The sequence below is a fragment of the Pleurodeles waltl genome, chromosome 7, assembly GCF_031143425.1.
Source record: "Pleurodeles waltl isolate 20211129_DDA chromosome 7, aPleWal1.hap1.20221129, whole genome shotgun sequence".
Lineage (NCBI taxonomy): Eukaryota > Metazoa > Chordata > Amphibia > Caudata > Salamandridae > Pleurodeles > Pleurodeles waltl.
Genome location: NC_090446.1, coordinates 1,027,816,960 through 1,027,840,451, shown reverse-complemented (window position 1 = coordinate 1,027,840,451; position 23,492 = coordinate 1,027,816,960). Strand labels below are relative to the sequence as shown.

Sequence of the window (23,492 nt, the reverse complement as noted above, 5' to 3'; positions counted from 1 at the left end):
TGCTTCCCTCTGTAGTAAAAGTGAAGTGAGCATGTCAAGCTGGCTGGTTTCTTGATTCGGCCAGCTAGATATGCGTACTTCAGCCTTCTGCAACCTGCGATTGAAACGGTGCCTTGTGAACTGAAAGATAGCCCCCTGGTCACAAGTGGAGCGGTGGGTGCATCTGCCCAGCCAATCCAAATGCTACTCTTTGCTATTTCAATAAATAAATATGATGACAGCAGCATTTGGATTGACTCATTGCGCTCTGTGAGAGGAAGCAACCCCTGCTTTCTTTACTGACGAGTTTATTAAGCAGACAGTTTGGGGATGGAAAGATCCCTCCCATGCAGCCAGTCATTGTGTGGCTTTATTTTTTTGCAGCCACTTTTCCTGATTCACACTGTTTCTTCAGGTCCTCGATTTGACTGTCCTGTGGGACATTTCCCCTTTAGCAATATGGAGGGATGGGGCAGAGCAATATTTATGTGTCATTGTCCTGTCCACGTGACTGCTGATCACTTTTGCATGCCTGCATGCCTGCATGTGGCTGTTCTTGCTTCTTGAGGCACTCCCAGACATCGATGTTCACTGAACTGCCCTTCGCTCACTGGTGCCCGTATTCCTTCAAATAAGAGTTTTAGGGGCATATTTATAATCTGTTTGCGCCTGATTTGTGTCACGTTTTTTACGCAAATTCTGCGCAAACTTAACTCCATATTTACATTTTGGTGCTAGACATGTCTAGCACCAAGATATTGGAGCTAAAGTCATTTTTTGCCTGCAGAAAACTACCTTGTGTCAATGAGATGCAAGGTAGGCGTTCCCAGGAAAAAAATGACTCTAAGAGCCTAGCACCTTATTAATCCTTCTGTGCAAAAATCAAGCATGGGAGGAGGAGGGCCTTAAATAATGGCGCTAAGCCTGCTTAGCGCCATTGTTTAACGTCTGGGTATGGGCAGGCACTAGCGGACCTGTGGGCCTTTTAGCCCACAGTGCCCTTCTCTGCCCCCAGGGACACCGCCACACACCCACACCTGGAGGACACCTAAGGATGGGGGACCCATGCCAGGTAAGTCTAGGCCTAACTTTGGCTCCCCTACATGGCACTGTGCCCAATGGTCATGCCAAAGGGACATAAGTCCCCCGGGCATGGCTATTGGCCTGGGGGGGCATCTCTGCTGTTTTAGTTGAGCCCAGAGTCATGTTCATGGGGTTTTAACCTAAAAAAATAATGTTAGTCTGGGCAGAGGCATTTTTTTTTTGCCTCTGTCCGTACTAGTGTCATCCTTTGATGCTAAACCCCCTGGTCCCACTACGCCCCCTGCACCCGGCTAGCATCCTTTTCTATGACGCTAGCCAGACTTTACCACCGGCTAGCATCATACCATAACTATGACGCCCAGCTGGAGTCTTGGTATGGCGCTAGTTGGAGGTTAACTTTTTGGCGCCGAACTGGTTAGCGCAGTTCAGCATCAAAAAGTATAAATATGGGCGTTAGTAAGTAGAATGGGAGATCAGTTCCCTATTTATTTCTGTTAGTCGTCAACACTTGTCTGGTGGCTATTGGGTTTGGCATCGGGTTGGGGGAAGAGGGCTGTCACCTTTAGGAGCTAATTATCAAAAACTGTAAATAAATGTTTCCGTCATAGTTTTAATAGAGGTACTAGAATGGTAACGCAGTGTGAAGAATCTGTCTCAGACAAGTCTGAGATATTTACCTGTGGGCTGTACACATATTGAGATGGATGCTAACATGGAGCACTGTGTGTGTGTCCTCGTAGTCTTTAACCTGCGATGTACACCTCAGAGGACTACCTAAGCCTCTTTCTTTTTTGTTTGAAATAACATCCACCTGTGTTTCAAAAAACATGGGTCACAACAGGCTGTTTATTTCACTCTTTAGTTACAGTCTGCCTCTGCCAGCTCTAGAACATTCTTCCTGTAACTACAAGAGCCGCGCGGCGCCTCCCTATAGTGAAATTGTGATACAGCTATTGTGAACTGCATAGTGTGTGAGCTTCCCAGTTTAGGAGCTGTTTGTATGCTGTTCCCCAAAATGCTAAATTCATCTTGTTTCTGATTATGTGCTCTTTCTATTATGTCAAAATGTTTTCCCAACTTATTATAGGGGAAAGTAGCCATAGTAGTTCTTGAAGATATGCAAAATCACGTTCTGCCAAACATTATACATGTCTAATTTGTATTACATGTCATTTTTTCACTTACATTGCCTCAGTGTATGCGTCTAGGAAACTAAGGTGATATGTTCATTAGCTGGTGCTGTTTCAGTTTGAGCAAATATAATGTGCGGCTCAAACCAACTAATTTGTCGCATATAAATATTCAACTCTGCCAAGAGTTGCGCACGTGCACCTGCAGACCATTGATTATACAAACTTACCATATGGGAAGGTAGGTCTGCGATACATTCAGCTAAAATCAGATAGGTAATTGCTGTTTGTGCTTGTTGCTTATTAATAAGTAAAAAATGAGTATCTCCAGAGTCTAGTTTAGTTTGTCATACCAGCAATGTTTTTGGTGAACACTGTAAGTATTACCACGCAACACTTATCAGAGTACAGATATATGAAGGTTTCCTACATTTGATGTCCAGATTTGTCACAAATTACGGTGTGACATTAAAGTTTAGTGTTGGGGAAAAAATTTGGCAAAAATATTTTGCATAACTTTTTCTTCTTGTATAAAAGGTATGCTGCAAACAGATTTGTCTCCAGTTTTAGCATCAGCTATACTATATGAACTTTTGTTTTAGTGCTAAAGAATCTCTGATTTCCACTATTTTTATTTATTTCCTAATAGGGAACAGAACAAATACATTTTGCTCCACTCAATTAAAGGGGGATAAGTTTGAGAACAAATCAGTTCACTGCTTTCTTTTACTAGATTGTCAGCCGAAAAGTGCAAAATATACATGCACCAATTTTGCCCCTGGAAAAACATTTAACATAGTCATCTCATTAGATTAATGAAGACCCAAAGCTGAACATTTCAATTTTGTGTAAAATTCTACATTTAACCTATACCCTTTATTCAAATTCTTCCCCAAAATGCTTCATTTTGCACTCTATATCTTAAAATTCTCATGGAGGTCATAAGGGACTCCTCTCCACAAACCCTTTTTGGGTCACCTGGGCGCACTCCCTCTGTCAAAGTTGCAAACAACTTTTACACCTCACCACTTTAAAAAGTCACCAGCCTCCACTGTATGCAATTCTCAATGGGAGAACGTTTTTGTCACAGAGCTCCTTTTGTTACTGTGCAGTTCATAACTAACAATTATAGTCTAGCAGAGTGAGCTATGAACTGCCATCAAAGAGCTGCATGCAATCTGCATGGTACAGGTTAGAAAGTTATGTTTTTTCCCAAACTTTGATTATGCGAATTTTGCCAAAAAGGGTTTGTTTGGCTAGAAATAAATTGTTATTAGTAAAGTCAACCTTAACCACTGTGTTATGTTCTGAATCTGGAGTTTATGCTTCCCCAGACCAATCACTCTTAAAAAATGGTCACCAGTATGGATGACATGTGAATCCTACACCGTGTTGTCCCCTTTGTTTAATGTAACATTTGTATACACTGATTTAGACTTGTATCTGTATGTGTGTGTGTGATGTAAAGTGCTTCAACACCCTACACTGGTAAGAGCCGCTATAGAACAAATGAAATACATATGAGAGAGGGACTATGGAGAGATCAGAGGTACTGTAAGAGGGTGATGCTGAGGGAATCATTGTAGAGTCTCAATAAAGATTGATGTATCCTTGTGCATTGTAAGGTCATTATTTGCTATGCTTTAAAAATTAATACAATTGAACATATTATGAAAAATGTGTTATAAAATGGACCATTTATTGCCATATTTTGTCCCACATTTTCTTGAGGGAGAGAACCCTTCAAGCACCATTGTAGTGGTCAGGGTTGCCCACTATTGACCCTATGGGGACTGGTCTGACAATTTGTCAGGGCTGCTTTGAGTTCCCAGTCTGGCCTTCAATTTAGGGAATGCAAGATGAAGTAACATAAGTGAACTGTAAAAAAGACTGCATTGCTGACTTGGCTTACATTAGGGCTTTTTACAGTCAATATTGTGAAATCGATTAGAGGGTATTCCAGTAAAGTTAGGGACATGAATATAAGGCCTTGTGTGGACGAGTTTCAAAGTTTGTTTTGACCTGCCCAGTTAAGGCACTGGTGCCTGCTCTTCACAGGCCGGGAAACCCTGACAGTTGTGATGTGATAACTAACTTCAACCGACTGTCACTGCCGTTCTGGGACCTGACTGAGATTACTCAGGGGTTATTACATCTCATACCTACCCCTTCAAACTACGCCATGGATATTTGCATATTAATTTTGAGTTTCATATGCACCTTTATTTTTCTATCCAATTTGATATGATTTGGATGAATTATATTTAATGGTGTTGATTTTGGGCTGTTTATTGGCACTTCAATTACATTTCAAAGTGTTTTAATTTATTTCGCAAAGTATTTCATCCTTGAGGTCACCTTGTGTAATGTCCCATGTTTCAATGCAGCGCAATGTCCCTTCTTGTGTTATCGCAAAATCAGAGCCAAAGGTGATGTGATGTCACTTCCTAAGATGTTATTAGGATCAAGTGATGTAACTTTCTGGGATGTTACAAAGGGCATATAATGTCACTTACGCTACCCGTGGCATTTTGGTGAATCAGCATTAATATTAATGATATGTGTGTGTGTGAGAGACTATGGCTAGCTTTGAGCATAGCGATAAATGTTCCATCCTTTCGGAACAAGATATGTCCCGTGATACCTGGCTACCAAGATGGCTCTCGTCATCGCTGGGGTAAATATATAGGCTTGCAACTATTATTTTCCTGCAGCCAGCAAGACAGCTTATGCTGCAGTCTTTTAGAGATAATAAAGAGCAGAGTATAGGTCATTTGCGGGGAGCATGTGTTTATGCGTGGGCCTGTGTGTGTGTCTGTTGCTTGCCTTTATTGACTGCCTTGCTCCCAGAGGCACAGGGGTGGCCTTAGTATATTGCAACATGATGTATTGTGGCTATGTCCTAGAACTACTTTGAGAGACACTCCAGGTACAAGTCCATAAGGCTTCTCAGCACACCAGGACTCAGAATGTTCAATCTCTCTTGATGTAGGACATGTAAGTCAGTGCAAAATTCACCACTGTACGAGATGCAGTGCATCTGAGAAGGACATTATAAGTTTGATTGACCCATGTTTATTGTTGTGACCCACTATGAAACAGTACAAGTCTGTTATGTGCCCCGTGCAAAATATTTGTTCTGTTTGTGAGTGTGCAGACTGCAGGGTGTGCAATGTGCCTTGTCCAGCTCCCTGGTCACTCACGAGTCCGCTTGTCAGTAGACTGAATGCTGAATTTCATGTCAAGGCTGTGGAATTTTCACAGTATTAAGTTTAACATTAGGCGTTGGAACATGTATGTTCCCAGGTGAGGAGGACTGAATAACCACTGCAGTGGCAGTAAGCACGTAACGCTTAGGTTTTGTGGGTATTCGCAAATGTAATCAATGGTTCTCCCACCCCTTTACCCACACCTGTTAGGAAATGCTGACAACAGTAAATATTTAGAGGGGAACACTTGAGTGTTTCAACATTTTGTAGTTACATTGTCAAGAGATTTCTTCATAAGAAAAATATTTTAAATGTTAAGAAAACAGCAAGAAAAAGTTGGATGTGTTTTTGCTCATTTCTGACAGACTTCCTCTTGTAGATTGTTTGCACTGTGGAGAATCTGCAGGACTCAGAGTAGTCAGACATTTACTAAAACCATCCAAGGATGAGCAGATTTCCCACTTCTTAAAAACAGGTTAGTTAATTATCCCAGAAAATAGACACAGAATCAGTTGCTATGTGTGCATGTATTCACAAGAGGCATTAATGGTCATTTTTGTTAAACCGGTATGATTTCCAACTTACAGGCAGCACTGATAGAGGGGCGCTAAAATGGTGATTTCATCCTGTGAATGCCTTCCAAACCTAGAAGAAAAAAAAAAAAGTTTATTTTTATTGACATTTATTGACTTGGTATTAACTTGCTTCTAGTATTGGCAGACACACTGAGGAACAATAAGATCACAGAATCTGGTCAAGTGGAAGCCCACTCATTTGTCATTTGACAGCATGCAACTGTAGGCAATAGAAAAACGCTGAAAACCTTAACGATGTAGGCCACATCTCCCCCAGGGCTTAAACCTGGAAAAAAAGCTAAAAGAACATAAACATTAGCAAGAACTGTGTACAGATGTCCTAGCTCTACATCAATTATGGTGTGTTCGGTGATCGCAATCCTGTAGTCTAGTGTTTGTTCCCTGGATGCTTGTATTTCCTTATCTTTATTGAATTCCATTTGCTTTAAAATAGTCCCGTCCCCTGTTTTTTTTTTTTTTACTCCTTTTGTTTTATACTTTCTTCTAGCTCTGAATTTAGATTCCTAGAACGTCGCACTCCCATCCCTCACTTTTACATATGCACCTTGCCCAGAGAACGTGTTGGTGTTTCCAAAATTCGATGTCATTAGCTCTCATTTATGTTCTATGCTGATGCTGTTGAGGAGCTTCCATTCCTTCTGCAGAATCAGACTTCCTGGCTTTAAGCTTCCACCAACCTGTCTATAAGCTTCTATCCCTTCTTTAATCTTCCGTTCCCTACACGTTTAAGATCCAAGCCTCTATCTTCCATATTATATCCGACATTTGAGCTTGTACCAGCCTTTAAGCTGTAACTATCTGTCCTTTGGCTTCTGTCATTCCTGACTTTACGTTTTTACCTCACCTTTAATGTTTTATGTCATATCCACCTGTGTTTAAGCTTTATGTCTCTGTCTTCCAATACGTGTAACAATATTTTCTTCTATCCTGTCTATAATCTCAGACACCCTTGTCTATTAGACGTTTTATCCTTCTCGGTAATCTATTTCCCCACCTTTAAGCTTACATTCGATCTTTAAGTGTCTAACCTCCCTCCATCTTCTACCATACACTATGCCCCTGATATAAGAGGGCCTAGCACCACTTTAGCGCTGCCTTAGGGTAATTTTTTTCAAGCTAAGGCAGTGGTAAGGTGACCTTTTTCCCACACAATATTTACAAAGTGGCGCTTTGCACCACTTTGTAACCATTTGCACTTCATTGAGCCTGCGCCAGGTATAATGTATACAAAAGGGGCATTTCCCTGTTAGGGGGGCCGAATTTTTTTTGCGTCATTTCCTTCGGCACTTTTAATGCCTGCTCTGAACAGGCGTTAAATAGAGACTCACCATTGTTTACAACAAGTCTCAATGAGCTTTGCAGAATTATTGTCAACATTTTGACGCTAATCCTGCAAAGCTCCGAACTAGCGTAAAAAATGTTGATGCTAGTTCTCTAACTACTGCCATGGTGCGCCGTATCTGAGATACGGCGCATGCATGGTGCTGCTAGGGGGGCACTAAGGGGAGCAAGAAAAGCGGCGCTGCTCCGGGTGCAGCGCCACTTTTCTTAAATTTTGGCCCTGTGTCTTTATAATTCTATTGTCCATCTTTCACCTTCTGTTGTCATACTTTTATAATATCCCAGGGGTGTGGAATTTATTAAAATATCTAATTGTCCAGGGGACAGGTTGCTTCTCAAATCTACTTGTCCTGTAAAAAGATCTACTTGTCCCTTTGGTACCATGTAGTGTGGCGACAAATTATGGCAGCAATTAATAGCCTCTCTGATTATGCCAGGGCTACTACCATAGTAGGGCTTGAATACTTGGAGTTTCAATCCCTACTGTAGCAATTTCCTTATTTTGCCACCTTTCTGCAGATCTGCATACTGGGGCTGGAGGAAGCAGTAAGTAATAGTTCCAGGGCTGGAATGCCTTTGAGTCTGCAAACCTACTAACCTGCATGTTTTAAAGATTTTTACCAGCTTCTCTCTAATATTTTCCCATAATAAGAAAGGTTGGACATTTACTCCTGACAATGGCAGAATTAGAACTTCTTCCAGGGTTGGGAAGAAAGTGGCTGGATGGAAAATGAACTTGCAAATGCTAAATAGATTTTCACATGAGCAAATCTACACATCGTATTTACCCACGCTAAAATACAGTTCACAAATATTTTATAGGGGTACGACATATACCATGGGTGCACTTTTGTGACTTTCTTTAAGAATTTGGGGCCACAAGTAGGTAGGTTCAGATTTGTGACCTGCAAATTGCGAGTCGCAAATCCGAATGTAGGATGGTGTCCTTGACACCATCTGTGATTCGCAAGGGCTTCGCAAATGCCCACATCATGAATAATCATGAGGTGGGTCGCAATTTGCGACCCCCTCAAGAATGGTGGCCTGCTGGAGACAGCAGACCACCATGTCTGTGACTGCTTTTCAATAAAGCAGTTTTTTTTGTAATGCAGCCCGTTTTCCTTAAAGGAAAACGAGATGCATAACAAGAACGAAAAATGAAACGTTTTCGTTTCATTTTTTCAGAGCAAGCAGTGGTCCACAGGACCACTGCTTGCTCTGAAAAAATGTTTACAGTGACATTCACAATGGGAAAGGGGTCCCATGGGGATCCCTTCCCTTTTGCGAAAGTGTTAGCACCCATTTGAAATGGGTGCAAACTGCGATTGGTTTGCGCCCGCGTTCGCGGTCACAAAACAATCCTACATTGCACTGCAAGTTGCAATTAGGAAGGGAACACCCCTTACTAATTGCGAGTCGCAAACCCGTTTTGTGATTCGGTAACCAGGTTACTGAATCGCAAAACTGGGTTTGTGCATCGCAGTGTGCTTTTTGCACGTCGCAAACAGCGAAAGTCGCTGTTTGCGACATGCAAAAAGCTACCTACATGTGGGTCTTGGTCCCTAATTAGGTCTGGTGTTAACAAAGACATTTTGTTTTTATTAAACTTCTATTTCTCTCTCTTTCGGCTGGCTTTACTGTGAGTGATCGCATTCTGCTCTTCCACAAGGAGCATATTGCCACACAAAGTAGTTTTGTTCAGTGTCAGGAACTACAGTGGCAATCAGTGACGTAACGAAACTGGAGGGTGCCCCTTTGCAAAGAACATGGAGGAGCCCCCTCTCCAGACTCACTCAGGGCAGGTACTGTGCTGACGGCGCCCCCTGGAGGGCGGCTGCAGGGCCTTTGTTATGCCGCTGGTGGCAACGTGTGCTTTAAGAGTTCAAAAACTTTTTGGGGGGGTTTTGCCAATGTTTGTTACAATGTTGAGGGCCTGGTAGCTCCCACAACAATAAAGTGTTACAAAAGCCATGTCAAAACAAGACACGCATTGATGAAACTAAAAGACTTATAAAAATATGTCAGATTAGTTGGCTTTGTCAGTGTTTGTTTATTTTCATGCTTCCCATAATCGTGTTGAAAATGGTTACACTGATTTTCCATTAGAAATATTTTTGGGAAATACTAGCATGCATCAACACATTTTACTAAATGACACTTCATTTGCATATAATCAGAGAGCATTCTGGGAGCATTATACTTAGCCTCTTAGCCTAAACTTTTCAAACATGTGTGTACACGTTTTTTCTTTTTGTACTTGAACCAACGTCAGTAGTGAAGTGTGACCTTAAAACATTTATTTACAGCACGCACCCTAATAATGAAGGCTTTCAAATAATGAACCATAAATACAAGTTCGAACAGCATTATCTTTTGGAAACACATTACCTCAACTGCAGAGAGTTCAACTCTGTAAACAGGCAGCCAAAGGGTTTGTGCTGCAGGGGGTTGGGCCTACTTGTCCCAAGGACAAAGTAAACATAAAAACTTGTTGCCCTTGACCCCAAACAAGATGTCCCAGGCGTCGGGCGATAGGAATTCCACATCCCTGTATCCCATCCTCCATTTGCTAAGCTTCTATCACAATTTTACGCTTAGCTTCTATGCTATCTTGGATCTTTGCCTTTATAATCTTCCATCTCTGATATTTAACATTCTTTCTGTCTGTTTGGATCCTCCCTTTATAGGATTCCGTCCAGTCCAGTGCTTAATTTGTAAATAAAAACGTGCTGGTGCCCAACGCCCTCCTCTTAAACACATGGCTGCTGCAGTTAAATGGGCGAGCACGGAATACTGAAGCAGAGTAATCATGAAGCCATCTCAGGCCCCTTTAATTCATTTAAAGCCACTCCCTGCCCCTTCAGCTCAATCTTGCAGCTTCCTGCTTTCTCCCATTGTGACGCTTTTTCGTTTTTCTCTTCCTCCTTCTTTCCCATATGTGTCTTTTGCTCGTCGTACATGCTTGAGGCAGAAGAAGAAGCAGCGGCCGTGAAAAATAAGTACCGGTGCTCAGCACCGGAAACAACAAGCACAAATTAAGCACTGGTTCTGTCTCTAATATTTAGCATTCTACACCATCTCTTTTAGCTTTGACTCACATTTTGGACTTCTAGATCTGACTTGAAGCCTCCATTTATGGTTTTTACAATTTTATTCCACCGTTTTGGTGCTTCTGACTTTTTATCCTGCTATCATCAAGTTTTAATCAACATTTGTTAAAGCTGTTTGCTGTCTGTTTTTATGTTTATGTCCTCATATCTTTAAGCTGATATCCTCGTGTGTAAATTATAAACTGTATGCAAAAGCTTCACTATGAGGAAGTGTTCAATGGAGGTTTCACCTTTTTCTACCTTTCACAGATGTACATTTTCATGCTGTTGCCGGATAGTAAACAAATAGCAATGAATAGCCATAAACTTTCTCATTTATGAGGGAAAGGTTTCTGGGTGTTTCATTTAATTTGCTGTACCATCACCCTAAAATGCCAACTACCCCGTCCCTAAACCCAAGCCTCAGATCATCGGATTTTAATAGCCCAAAGGAAAATATTTGTCTTATTTTGTGTTTTAAAGTCACCATTTGTGAGAAACCAACTACTTCCTTATTCTCCTCCATCTACAAGCGCCTGTTTGTTTTTCAGTATGTCTGATGAGACCTTGGAGACCTTCAGGTTGTGAGTTCCATGATGCAACTACGGGCCTGATTTATGAAAAAATAGCGCTGACTTTACGTCATTTTTTGACACAAAAGCGGAGCAAACTTACAAAATATCATTGTATTTTGTAAGTTTGCGCGCATTTTCGTAAACAAATGATGTAAAGGCAGCGCTAACGTTTCATAAATCACTCCCTAAGCGATCAAATGACAGATACAGTGCTGACGAGATTTCCATTAGCCTGTTCCATGGTTCTGTTCTTGGAGATGATTTTGTAGGAAAGGTAAACCATTTCATCAACTAGATCAGCAGCATTTCTATATGCCAGGCTTCTGTTACAGGTAGAGTATGGGTTCTCTGTGTCCACTGCATCATGAATTCCCAGACCGTTATTGTTAGCCAATGTACTTTGACGGTTATGTCCTAAATGCACCCTACCACTGGTTTGGTTGGCTTCACTAACCTTGCTGGTTGGAGAGATAGGATTGCTTAGATTTTCACTTCCGGTGTACATATTTTGTGATGAGAGAGAAACCACTGATGGTAATTTTATCATCTGCATTTGTATGTAGTTTGGTATCTTTGGCTTTTGCGTGAGAACTAGTACAGTGGCCCTAAATAATGGAGTGGATGGGCCTCTTGGACTCAGCACCCAGTTCTGAGTAGTGGTACCAAGGCATACAAATGGATCAAATAGAGGTTTTGATGTGAGGATCTGCTCATTTGAGCTGGTGGGAATTGTGATGCGATCTGCTGAAGCATTTTATTATGTTTCAAAGGCTTTTAGATTAGAGTCACCAGCGTGGAATTTGGTAGCACCATACTGTAAGTTTTTCAACACTTGGGTGTCTTCCTACAGTGATCAGTCTCTGACCTCATGAGACCGATTTGCAACGTCAATACTTATATTGATCAGAAAGAAGATAGGACATCTGGCCCTTTAAGATTTCCCTGCATACGGAATAGAAAGCCTACAGACTAATAATATACATACTTTGGCGAACTGTACTATGAAGTGGGATAGTTCCTGAATCTCATGCACTTATCACACTTTTTTTTTAATCACACCTTTTGACCAGTGTTTTGCAATGCTGGGTGAGAGCTGGGATAGTGGAGCAGGGCAATTGCTGGATAAAGTTATTAGGTTTCCAGCTGGAGTTTAGGCTGCATACATTCAACTAAAAAGATTTTTGCAAGATTCGGAGATTCGATTTGGTACCCTAAGTGTACACCATCCAGTGTGGATATAATTAATGATGAATTAAGTTGAAAATGCACTGGCAAGAGTAGTGTTGGTAATATGAGGAGCTTCAATATATTTTCTCATTAATACATACTGTCCCTTTCACGGATCATATATGGTGCGTACAATAGTTCTGTATTAGGTTTTTCTTATTATTGGCACAGATCAGGCAAGCACTTTCTGGTCTTTTAGGGCTGGTTGTTCCTTCCATCAATGAAAAGTATTTAGCGAATGGTCTTGAATGATCCTTAGGGGCAGAACGAAAAGAAAGATATACCTATTACTAATAAACTGTTCATATCACAATCTTACCCTCTGGCATTGTCCAGGTGAAGCAAGAAACCATCCTCGCCAAACTTGGTGAACATCTCATAATGATGGCGATCCATATTTCCTTTAAAACCCAAAAAGATAAGTTGCTTTAATGCACTGTGCCAAAAACTAACTTTTGACAAACAATCTCCATATTTATTAGTTTACACAGCCATATTAAGGAATTCTAGTTACTTTTGGTGTTTCACGGTGATCAAATAAAAAATTAGAAACATATCACCAAGAAGCTCATTGCCTCGATCCCTACAAAAAATATTTACTACAATTCTGTGTGCTATGGTTGTCAACATTGCTCTTTTTAAATCTGAGGACGGAACATCTTTATTATTCCATCTGTACATATCTGTGTAGTTCAAGTCTGTCCCCCCGCCGCCGATTTGCAATTTTACATTCACTGCTATTCTGTTAAAAAATAGTTTCACAAACAACATTAAAAAACAATATTAAAAACTAAAAATGGGAAATATGTGTTGGCCAAGTGTACTTAAGAACTTTTACCGGCTCATCTCATATTATTTTTATTATAGTAGCATATGTATAACACCTTAGACTGCTGACAAGGCACCAAAGTACCTCTAGTTGAAGGGTAATGCAGTATACCTCTTGTTGTGATAGTCTGATAGTTTGGTTTAGTGACAATTTGGAATATGACCTATGTGTGAAGTGTTTTGATGCTTCGTTGGGGGCCATAGGGATGCTCCAATTTTATTGCTGTGAACTTGCAGATAGCCCTAAGAACGGAGTGGAGCAAAAAAGCCTAGGATATACAGTCTAATTTTACATATATTCGCCATCTATGTGAGTGATCCAAAATGCCTATACTCTGGTCGTTGTCGTGTTACACAGCAGCCAGTAGGAGTAAATAAGTGTGCTACCTCTAAGCAGGGCTAGGTTCCATGGCACTAGATTTGGGAGGTTTAGTTTTCAACCTGTGTCTGTGTCTTAAGTGTTTTGGTTGGACGTCGAAGACAGACAGAAATGAAAGTATTCTTCTTCTCAGTGGTTTGGGAATCATCAATTAAGGAACAGTCAGCTCTTTACAATCTTCCTAAATTCCACATGATTCCAATCGTTCCTTATCCTTATTCATTATAGTTGCCAGCACTGACAAATAGATCTCCCCAATGCATGTTTTCTATCAAGAAACGTGAAGAGGAGCTAATCTTAAACTGAGAGTGCTCTTGTAAGAGTATCCCCTAAGGTTCACTTGTATGAAAGATTGCCTGTTGCTGTGTATGGCTCTATGGGAGAAACTTGGAGCCTTCAAAGACATGTATCCAGACAATGGAACCAGTACAGAGCTTGTTGGGCCTGAATAATTTAGTAGCATACAAGAAGATGTAGTAGTTGTCTGACGGGCCCGTTCTCGATTCTCTGAAGTCTTAATTTTAGGTGGGGCTCCAAGGCATAGACTGTTAGCATAATCCAGGCATAAAAGAAACAAGATGGTGCCCTGGGACCTTTTCCGGCAATGCAGATGGACTTGATTCTAACCTCTGAGGACTGTGGATAGTTGGCGTGATGTTTTACCATGTTTGGAGGTAATTAGTCTAGGCCACATGAGTCTACGCCTCTTTGACTGTCAAACTTGATGATCTGGATGCCATCCACATGGTTGTAGGAAGTAATAATGAAGGTTTTAGTGAGGTTTGATACAGGGCTGAAGTATGCATTGAAGAGTAGTGGAAAGATGAAAGAACCTTGTGCAGTGTTGATCTTAATAGGACTCGAAGAGGACAGAAGGAACAATATAATATTGGATCTGTTCGAGAGGTAGGAGGGGATTAAGTGGTATGATCATTCAGCCTCTATAACAGGGTGGGTTGGTGGACCGTATTCAAAGTGAATAAGAGGTGCAGCATCTTCATTACATTTGGCTGTGGTCTTCAGATCATTTCAGAAGGAGATTAACACAGTTTGTGTTCCTCTGTCAGAATCCTGTTTGGAGACCCAAAAGCATCCTATTTTTTTTTAGGAAATCAGAAGCCTTTATGAATGTATCACTTGCAGTGAGTTTAATGAGGAATAGCCAATTGGAGATTGGTCAGTACCTAGTGGATTAGGATTCTTTTTTCACAATGGAGAAATGGGCTCAATGACGGCATCTTATGTTCAACTTTTAAAGTGCATGAGGCTAAGAAGTTGTTGGTAATGGGAGCAGACATGGCAACTGTCCTTGAGTAGTTCCTTGAATCTGAACGGCTAGAGTTTCTTTAACCCCTTCGCTGCCAGGGCTTTTTCCCTTCAGGTGCCAGGCCTTTTTTTGGCTATATGGGGCAGTTCGATCTTAAGCCCTCATAACTTATTGTCCACATAAGCTACCCATGCCAAATTTGTGTCCTTTTTTAAAAACATCCTAGGGATTCTAGAGGTACCCAGAGTTTGTAGGTTCCCCTAGAAGAGACCAAGAAATTAGCAATAATACAATGCAAATGTCGTTTTTTTTTTAAAATGGGAAAAAGGGGCTGCAGAAGAAAACTTGTGTTTTTTTTCCCTGGAAAAGGCATCAACAGAGGGTTTGCGGTGCTAAAATCACCACATTTCCAACTTCCAAGAGCAGGTAGACTTGAATCAGAAAACCACATTTTTCAACACAATTTTGCCATTTTACTGGGACATGCCCCATTTTTACTATTTTCTGAGTTTTCAACCTCCTTCCAGTTAGTGACAGAAATGTGGGTGAAACCAATGCTGGATCCCGGAAAGCTAAACATTTCTGAAAAGTAAACAACATTCTGAATTCCGCAAGGGATCATGTGTGTAGATCCAGAAGGTTTTCCTACACAAAATAACAGCTGAATGAAAAAAAAAATTGAAATTGAGGTGAAAAAACTGCCATTTCTTTCCTCGTTTTACTTTGTAACTTTTCCCTGCAATGTCAGATTTTCAAAAGCAATATACCATTACATCTGCTGAACTCTTCTGGTTGTGGGGATATATAGGGCTTGTAGGTTCATCAAGAACCCTAGGTACCCAGAGCCAATAGAGGAGCTGCACCTTGCAATGGGTTTTCATTGTGTACCGGGTATCCAGCAATTCATTTGGTGAAATATAAACAGTGAAAAGTAGGTATCAATGAAACCTTTGTATTTCCAAAATGGGCACAAGATAAGGTGTTGAGAAGCAGTGGTTATTTACACCTCTCTGAATTCTGGGGTCCCTATACTAACATGTGAATTACAGGGCATTTCTCAAATAGACTTCTTTTTCACACACTGTCTTACATTTGGAAGGAAAAAATGTAGAGAAAGACAAGGGGCAATAACACTTGTTCTATTATTCTGTGTTCCCCCAAGTCTCCCAATAAAAATGGTACCTCACTTGTGTGGGTAGGCCTAGTGTCCGCGACAGGAAATGCAACATGGCACATCACATTTTTACATTGAAATCTGATGTGTTTTTTGGAAAGTGCCTAGCTGTGGATTTTGGCCTCTAGCTCAGCCGGCACCTAGGGAAACCTAGCAAACTTATGCATTTTTTAAAACTAAACACCTAGGGAAATTCAGAATGGAATGACTAGTGGGGCTCTCACCAGGTTATGTTACCCAGAATCCTTGGCAAACCTCAACATTTGGCAAAAACAACACTTTTTCCACACATTTCTGTGATTGGAAGTTCTGGAATCTGAGAGGAGCCACAAATTTCCTTCCACCCAGCATTCCCCCAAGTCTCCCAATAAAAATGGTACCTTACTTGTGTGGGAAGGCCTAGTGCCCGTAACAGGAAACTCCTCAAAACGCAACATGGACACATCACATTTTTACATTTACAACTGCTGTGTTTTTGGGAACGTGCCTAGCTTTGGATTTTGGTCTCTAGCTCAGCCAGCACCTAGGAAAACCTACCAAACCTGTGCATTTTTTTAAACTAGACACCTAGGTGAACCCAGTAAGAGGTAACTTGTGGTGCTTTCACCAATTTATGTTACCTAGAAGCCTTTGCAAACCTCAAAATGTGGCAAAAAAACACAGTTTGGTTTTATCTGGCTCGTTGCCGTCCATGGTGCTGAGTGGGACTCTGGCTGGTGCTGGTTTTACTGCTTACACACCAATACAGTGAAGAAGATGCAAAAACTCAGCTGGCTCTGGGCTGGGGATGTTGGATGCAGGCTGCACAGTGTGCCCTGCAGTGGCAGCAACGAGTGTAGGGGTCAGTTACTGGACTGGCGACTAAAGAGTCTTGGCAGCAGTAAAGGTGAGAAAGTCTTTGGGAACTTCACAGGGTCCGGGGGAGTAATATAGCACCCTAGAACTTCAGGGCTGGTGAGACTACAACTCCCAGAAGACACTAGATAACATACATTTGGGTGATACCATGGAGGGCCCGATGGCTAGTGAATCTTCAGATCCTATGAGTGTTTTTACCTGCAGTTTGCAGGTAACTAGTGCCACTATTCCAAGGGAGGCTGATGGGGGTTTCTGGCATCCACAGGGGTCCCTCTCTTTGGGAGTAATGAGTTTCAACCAAGCACAAGGGTTGTTCAAACAGTTCCCGTCTGTTGCCTCAGGGTCAGAGTATCCATCTTTTGCTTTTTTATGCATTAGGCAAAGTCTGGTTGACGGTGACACAGGGCTTCTCATGGTCCTGCTTCAAAGTTGGTCCATTAGATCTGAGGTTCTGGTGTCAGGGGTGTCCCTTAACTTCTAGACTTAGAGGAGTTAGAGGTGTGGAAGCTAGTGGCCAATAGGCAGTTAGCACCTAAAGGTAATTCACCCTTGAGGTGACCACATCCGGTGAGGTGGGTCACCTTTTGCTACCCAGAACCCTCTATTCTGCCACTCCTAGGATGGCAGAAATCTAACTTTAGTGCACAGACCGGGCTGCTCACCCTAGAGCTGTGGTCAGCCTGCTGGGGTTGTGCACTGTCCTACATATCTAATTTTCCACCTGAGCATGAGAAAATGTGCTGGGAGCAGGGGGAGGGCTGTTTCCTCTGCTGGGGTACAGCACAGATGGCTATCAGGAGCTGTGAAGCTGTAGAAGCTCACCGCCCTGATGAGGCTATTCACAAACCCTGTTGGGGGGCAGGAGGTGTGACCTCCTTCCTGCCTCAGCCTTTGTCTCTGACTCCTGGGAGTGCCCACACTACCTGGCAGGAGGTCAGAACTCTGTCATGGTGGCAGCAGGTGCTGGAAAAGTGTGGACTGACCATCCAGAGCACTAAGAAGTTGGGGCAAACAGGTGGGTAACCTTTAAGGTGTCACCTTGGTACATGACAGTCGACCCTCAACACTAGATTTGTGTCAGGGGAGATAATGCTCATTGTTTGACACCAAACGTAACATATCTAGCCGGTACCATAATAGAGCTAGCAACCCAGGTCTGCCCAGGGGTATGTCCCATGGTATCCTATGGAACGGCTAGCACATATAGGGGCATATAGAAGAGCCCCTAGTGCCTCCTTGCGCTACATTTGCATCATTTATTTACCCAGATGTGGCCCAATGGGGCCAAAAACACCACACCATATTTACAAAGTGGCGCAATGCATGCATTGCACCACTTTTTAACCCTTTGCGCTACATTATGCATGTGCCACGCATAATATATGCAAATGGGTTGTTCGCCTGTTAGGGGGGCCAATAAAATGGAGCAAGGAAATCTAAGAGATTTCCTTGCGCCATTTATTTCAGCACTTTTAAATCCTACTCAAAGCAGGCATTAAAAGGAGGCTTCCATTACTTACAATGGGCCTCTGAGTGCTTTGCAGGATTAATGTCGAAATGTTTTATACTAATCCTGGAAAGCATCTGACTAGCATAAAAAATGTGGACGCCAGTCCCCTAACTACTGCCATGGAGCACCCTATTTTAAATACAGCGCACACATGGTGGCATTAATGGGGCGCTAAGAGCCGCATGAAAAGTGGTACTGCACTAGGTGCAGCGCCACTTTTCATAAATCTGCCCCATAGTTTTTTTTCATGGAAAGAAACGGTAGAGACATATAAGCTTGTGCTTACATGCCTGCATCTTAAATATAATGCACCCCGCCTCCTGGGTTGCAGAGGCCTTCCTTAGGGGTGTCCAATGTATATGTAAGCCAGAGCATTGGACTGTGTCTGTGTGCCACTCATGGTGAGGGCACAGTCGAACTCGAGCAGTTTGCACTGCTCCTGCAGTCTGCAATGACAGGCCTGCTATCAGTAGTTTGCATGGGTCACTCAGGGTGGCACAAACACGTGCTGCAACCCTGCGGACCCCTTTATCACCTATGCCCTGGGTAGCCTGGGTATTATTTACTATAGACATATAAGGGGTTAAAGGCTTTGCCAATCAAAGAATTACCAAGTTCACAAACCAATTTAGGGAGACAGCACGAGCAGTGGGGCCTGTTCAGTAGATTCCATTGCACTAACAGAGTCTGAACCGTCAGCACTGGGAGCAAAAAGTGAGTGTGTGTGTGTGTGTGTGGGGGGGGGGGGTAGCCATACACAAAGGGGCACTTTCCTACAAACTTCAAAGGTGAGTGTTCTATGGTGAAATGGGCACACCAAACCCTCATTTTTAGTCAGACTTGGCAGAACAGATGTCCCCAAGATACTGGTGCAAATTCTTTAGAAAATATAAATAATTGGCTTTGGCTCTACCCAGAAGAGTATTATTCTCCCACCTCACAGTGTTTGGAGTATTATCCTGTCTTCCAGGAAGGGCTTCCTTTTGGGTTCATGAATTAATTTCACATCTATTTTACCTCAAAAGAGATGCAGGCTAATTATTGTATGACTAAAACTGAAGAAAGTCAAAATCTTACCAAAGAAATATTTGTGACTGTGCAGAATCTATTGACACTGAGTGAAAGTGCTTCCTTGAAGGATGCTTCCAATGACAAATGTAATTAGCTCGCTGACCGCTTTACAAACAAATTAAGGGACATATGCTCTAGTGTTTCTAAAACTCCTGAGTGGGTAAACACAGAAATGCAGACCCACTCTGAAGTGTGTCCACCTTCTAATTGTTTAAATTGTTGTCTGGAAGAACTTGTTCTAGCAGACTTAGAGGGGCAATAAATTATAATTGTGAAATTAAAATCAGGATCTCTGGATGACCCAGCTAGACCAGATGTGTTAAAAAGAGCTGTCTCTGTCCTCTTTCCTATATTCCTTACTCTGGGCCTATCTATATCAGCTTCAAAAGCTCCCAGAGAATAGGAGCATGCAAAAGTGCTTCTCTCATTCAAGAAACCTAACTAAGATCAAGACTCATTAGATAATTATTAATGGTCTTCCTCCTGCCACCTATGGCAAAAGTGGTGGAGAAACATATAAATAATCAATTGTCAAGATATTTAGAACAACGCAAATTGCTCCATCCTTTCCAAAATGGTTTTAGACCACTTCACAGTATTAAAACTACCCTGCTTAAAGTGACTGAAGAAATAAGCCAGCTGCTTCATGAAGGAGGGCCTGTTGTGCTTATTTTATTAGATCAAAGTGCAGCTTTCAACACTGTAGCTCATATGATTCTTCTGGCTAGGATATCTGAGAGTTGCATATGTGGAAAGGAACTGGCATGACTGACTTCATTTCTGTCAGACTGCTCCTTTCAGGTGATATCTCCTCAATTCACCACTACTGGGCACCAGCTGGAATTTGGGTTTCCCCATGGCTTGACCCATAGTCCCACTTTCTTTAATGTCTATATCAGACTTTTAGCAGCAATTGTGGAGTCATTTGGTCTGTCCTTGATATTGTAAGCCAATGACACCTAACTGATTCTATCACTGCCCTCCTCTGTGGAGAAGGGACTGGTGTCCATTAAAAGTTGCATGGAAGTGGTAGACAATCGAATGCACTTAAACTTTCCTGAAACGTAATGCTAATCAGACAGAAATCCTTCTGCTAGGCAAACAGTTTGGATATTGGGGGCCCCATTGGTTGTCAAAAATGTTAGGATCACCCCCTGAATCCAAGTCAGAGGTAAAAACATCCAGGAGTGTGCGTAGATAATAAATTGTGAGGAAAGTGATTCCCTTTTTTTGTCCATCATCTCAAAAGATATTCATCTTGTTTAGACTACTATAATGCACTATACTTGCGTTTGTCTAGATATGCCAAGAAAAGACTACAAATCATACACTTCTTTGCTATGTGCCCCATACTCAATCGATTACTCAATCGATTGAGAAGAGGCCTTGCTTGTAGTGTATTGTAATCTTTATGAAACTGTGACACTAAGTTGCGTCCTCTTATTCAACCATATCACCCAGTTAGGCGGCTAAGATCAGTGGAGGTTAATCTAGTGATCCCTCGCTTTGAGAAGTCAAAATAGGAGGATGGTCATTCAGTCTATTGGCACCCACTCTATGGAACAAACTCCCTTGTTATTTAAGGACAGTGTCTAATCCCTTTAGATTTCTCGAGCAGCTTAAGACTGGGTTGTTTCAGCTGTAAACGTCACTATGGTCCATTGGCTCTGGTTTGTGCTGGGAAGCACTGACATAGGGTAACCATGTGCACTATAAATCCGTTTAACATAACATACTATCTGCAGGCTACACTTAATCATTACACTGTTTGTTACGCTTAATTGTTTAGCTCCTCTGCACATTCAGTAAAAAGCAAATCTTCTCACAAATTTTTCCCCAGCATTGGTACAGCCTTTAGTGCAGACTTTAATGTGATAAAAAGTATTCGTGAATGCAATTTATGTAAACAGTATTTGTTAATGTTATGTCATGACTGTTGGACTTTTTCCCTTTTGCAGGGTCATCCCCAATCTTTTTGCCTCCTTCTTCCTAATTTTTCTGACCTGTTTTTGTTGGCTTTTGAACTCTGAGCACTTTACCACTGCTCAGCAGTGCCAAAGTGCATATTATCTCAGTGTAAATTGTGTTCTTGATTGGTTTATCCATGATTGGCATATTTGTTTTACTAGTAAGTGCCTAGAAAAGTTCACTAGAGGTGCCCATGGCCTGTAAATCAAATGCTTCTAGTGGGCCTGCAGCACTGGTTGTGCCACCCACATTAGTAGCCCTGTAATCATGTCTCAGACCTGCCACTGCAGTGTCTGTGTGTGCAGTTTTAAACTGCCAATTCGACTTGGCAAGTGTACCCACTTTGCAGGCCTAAACCTTCCATTTTCTTACATGTAATACACCCCTAAGGTAGGTCCTAGGTAGCCCCAAGGGGAGGGTGCAGTGTATGTTTAAGGTAGGACGTATACTAAGGTGTTTTATTATGTCCTGACAGTGATATACTGCCAAATTCGTTTTTTACTGTTGCAAGGCCTATCACTCTCATAGGTTAACATGGGGGCTACCTTTAAATATGATTGAAGTGTTCCTTTGGGATGGACATGTGGAGTTTGGGGTCTCTGAACTCACAATTTAAAAATACATCTTTTAGTAAAATTGGTTTTGAGATTGTGTGTTTGAAAATGCCACTTTTAGAAAGTAGGCATTTTCTTGCTTAAACCATTCTGTGACTCTGCCTGTTTGTGGATTTCCTGTCTGGGTTAGTTTGACAGTTGGGCTGTTTGCACCTATCTCTAGACAGTGACACAAAGGGAGCTGGGGTGTAGCCTGCATATCCTGATGAGCCAGCTATGCTAGGAGGGAGGGGGGGAGTGGTCACTTACACCTGAAAGGGCTATGCCTGGCCTCGCACAATACAGTCTCCAAACCCCTTGTGTGTGTCTGGGGCCTGGCCTGGGCAAGGCAGGATCTAAAAAACAAGAGAGACTTTCCTTTGAAGTAGGCCTACTTCAAAGGCCAAAATGGGTATAAGAAGAGCACCCAAACCCCTGAAAAATTGCCCTGTGGCTGTGCTTTGTGGAGCTATCCTGCAGTTGCTGCTTCTGCCTGTAAAAGGGGACAAAGACTGGACTTTGTTGTGCATTCCTGCTTGTGAAGAAATCTCCAAGGGCTTGTCCTGAGCTTGCCTCCTGTTGTTGAAACCTCAGGGCCATCAAAGACTTCCCGTGCCAGCACCTGGACTCTCTGCTGAGACACCTACCCTGCCAAGTGGTGCCCCATCCAGTACCTGGGCCCTTGAAAGGTGAAGCTGGCTGACCAAGACTGAAAATTCATGCACAGATCGCCGTGCGGGGAAATTTTCGACGTACCTTCCGAGAAGCGACTGAGAAACATCACGCCGCCAGCTTCGCGGCTGAATCTTGGCTCCATCTGCATCTGGAAGATCGATGCGCGTGGCTGGAGAAACGACATGCAACACCCGCTGACAGAGGCTGTTAATGTCGCAACCCCACATAGCGTGGTTTTCTGATACCGTGTGACCAGATTTTTGACGCAAACCTTGCTGTCTGCGGAAAAACGGCACAAAGCCTGCCCGAACGCGAGGTGCCTCCCTGGATCGACACATCACTCTCCTGTGGAGAGGAATAACGACGCACACTGATGCGACCCGAGGAGGAATGACACACAGTCTCGCTTACGAGTGAGAAATTGACGCATCGCTGGCCTTTTCCGACCCACACTCGCCCGTGTGGTGTTATTTTGACGCAACTCAGGTACTTTTTGACGCTAACAGTGTTAGCACTGTTTTCTAAGGATTTAAGACTGTTTTTGCTTTTTAATTCATAACTTGCGTATGTTGGATTTTTGTCATTTTGGTCGTGTTTTGTTTAGATAAATATTACCTATTTTTCTAAAACCGGTATTGTGTCATTTTGTAGTGTTTTCATTGAGTTACTGTGTGTGTTGGTACAATTACTTTATACCTAGACTCTGAAGTTAAGCCTCCCTGCTCGTGCCAAGCCACAAAGGGGGTGAGTGGGGGTTAGCTGAGGGTGATTCTCCTTTACCCTGACTAGAGTGAGGGTCCTTGCTTGGACAGGGGGTAACCAGACTGCCAACCAAAGATCCCATTTCTAACAATGACACCCTACTTTTTAAAGCACATTGTCACCATGAGTACTAACTTAAAAACAAGTTTTGGGCGGAACAGTAAAAAAGCGTATTGTAAGTGCAAAGTCTTCAGTCATTTCCTAAAGGTAAAATTAT

General features: G+C 42.2%; 1 protein-coding gene across 1 annotated transcript in view; it reads right to left on the bottom strand.

Moving 5' to 3' along the window:
- FAM20A (FAM20A golgi associated secretory pathway pseudokinase) overlaps window positions 1-23,492 on the bottom strand; it is a 254,924-nt gene that overhangs the window by 8,257 nt on the left and 223,175 nt on the right. The window contains exons 9-10 of the mRNA XM_069199843.1: window positions 12,510-12,591; window positions 5,948-6,007 (exon numbers count right to left, since the gene is read on the bottom strand). Of these exons, the coding sequence (XP_069055944.1) occupies window positions 5,948-6,007; window positions 12,510-12,591 (142 nt within the window). The remainder of the gene's footprint in view (window positions 1-5,947; window positions 6,008-12,509; window positions 12,592-23,492) is intronic.